General features: G+C 39.2%; 1 protein-coding gene across 1 annotated transcript; it reads right to left on the bottom strand.

Moving 5' to 3' along the window:
* Nucleotides 1–120: 120 nt before the first annotated feature.
* Nucleotides 121–700, bottom strand: LOC110099170. Its single transcript, XM_020826254.2, has one exon. It carries the CDS (start codon nt 557–559, stop codon nt 242–244), a length of 318 nt encoding a protein of 105 aa, XP_020681913.1. The 5' UTR covers nt 560–700; the 3' UTR covers nt 121–241.
* Nucleotides 701–706: the final 6 nt, after the last annotated feature.

Here is a 706-nt window from a genome sequence, read left to right as displayed (position 1 = left end):
TTTCATTTGTCATCCAGGTCTCTTTGTTATGTAGAATAGATAATGATTACACGATTACCCCTTTTATCATAGACTGTTCTTAGACTTACTATAGACAAATGAAAGAAAGAACACAAAAACGGTATGAAAATTTTGTGTCATGCACATAAATACCTCATAAATAACTATTATATTACACTAATCTTAAAATAAACATAAAACTATCCTTACATATATTTTTTTTCCTATAATCTCTCCATTATCATAGATCATTCCCTTCTGGTATGCTCTCCAAAGCAGGACTCCACCCCAAGCTTCTTAATTCCCCCTCAAAATCTCTGCTTTCCTCTGCTGAAAGTCCAGAGATTAAGCCACCAATAGAGAAATTCCCACTCCTTATCATCTCCTTCAGCTCCTGCTTACTTATCACAAGCTTTATCCTTACGGCGGCGCCGCCGCTGCCGGCGATCGGAATATTCTTTCGTTCTTGCACTCCGGCCGCCGGAATGAGTTGTGTGGCGAGTGATGATTGGTTGATGGCTTTCTGCTTCTCGTGGATGATAACTAAGCAGTTTCCCATTGAGCTTCTCTGCTTAATTAGTATGTTCTGTTGCTTCTTTTGAGAGGCTACAGTTTTGAAGTGGAGGCTAAAGAAGGGAGGGATGGGTGGGTGGGTATTTAAATGAGATGGGTGGCTTAATTGACCTTTATATTTCTAATATTTACA

Source organism: Dendrobium catenatum, unplaced genomic scaffold (assembly GCF_001605985.2).
Source record: "Dendrobium catenatum unplaced genomic scaffold, ASM160598v2 original_scaffold_266704, whole genome shotgun sequence".
Lineage (NCBI taxonomy): Eukaryota > Viridiplantae > Streptophyta > Magnoliopsida > Asparagales > Orchidaceae > Dendrobium > Dendrobium catenatum.
The sequence above is the reverse complement of the archived record's forward strand: the minus strand, read 5'-3'. Positions and strand labels throughout refer to the sequence as shown.

Coding starts and splice junctions, on each gene's coding strand:
- LOC110099170 (XM_020826254.2), bottom strand. CDS start 559: ATGGGAAACTGCTTAGTTATCATCCACGAGAAGCAGAAAGCCATCAAC.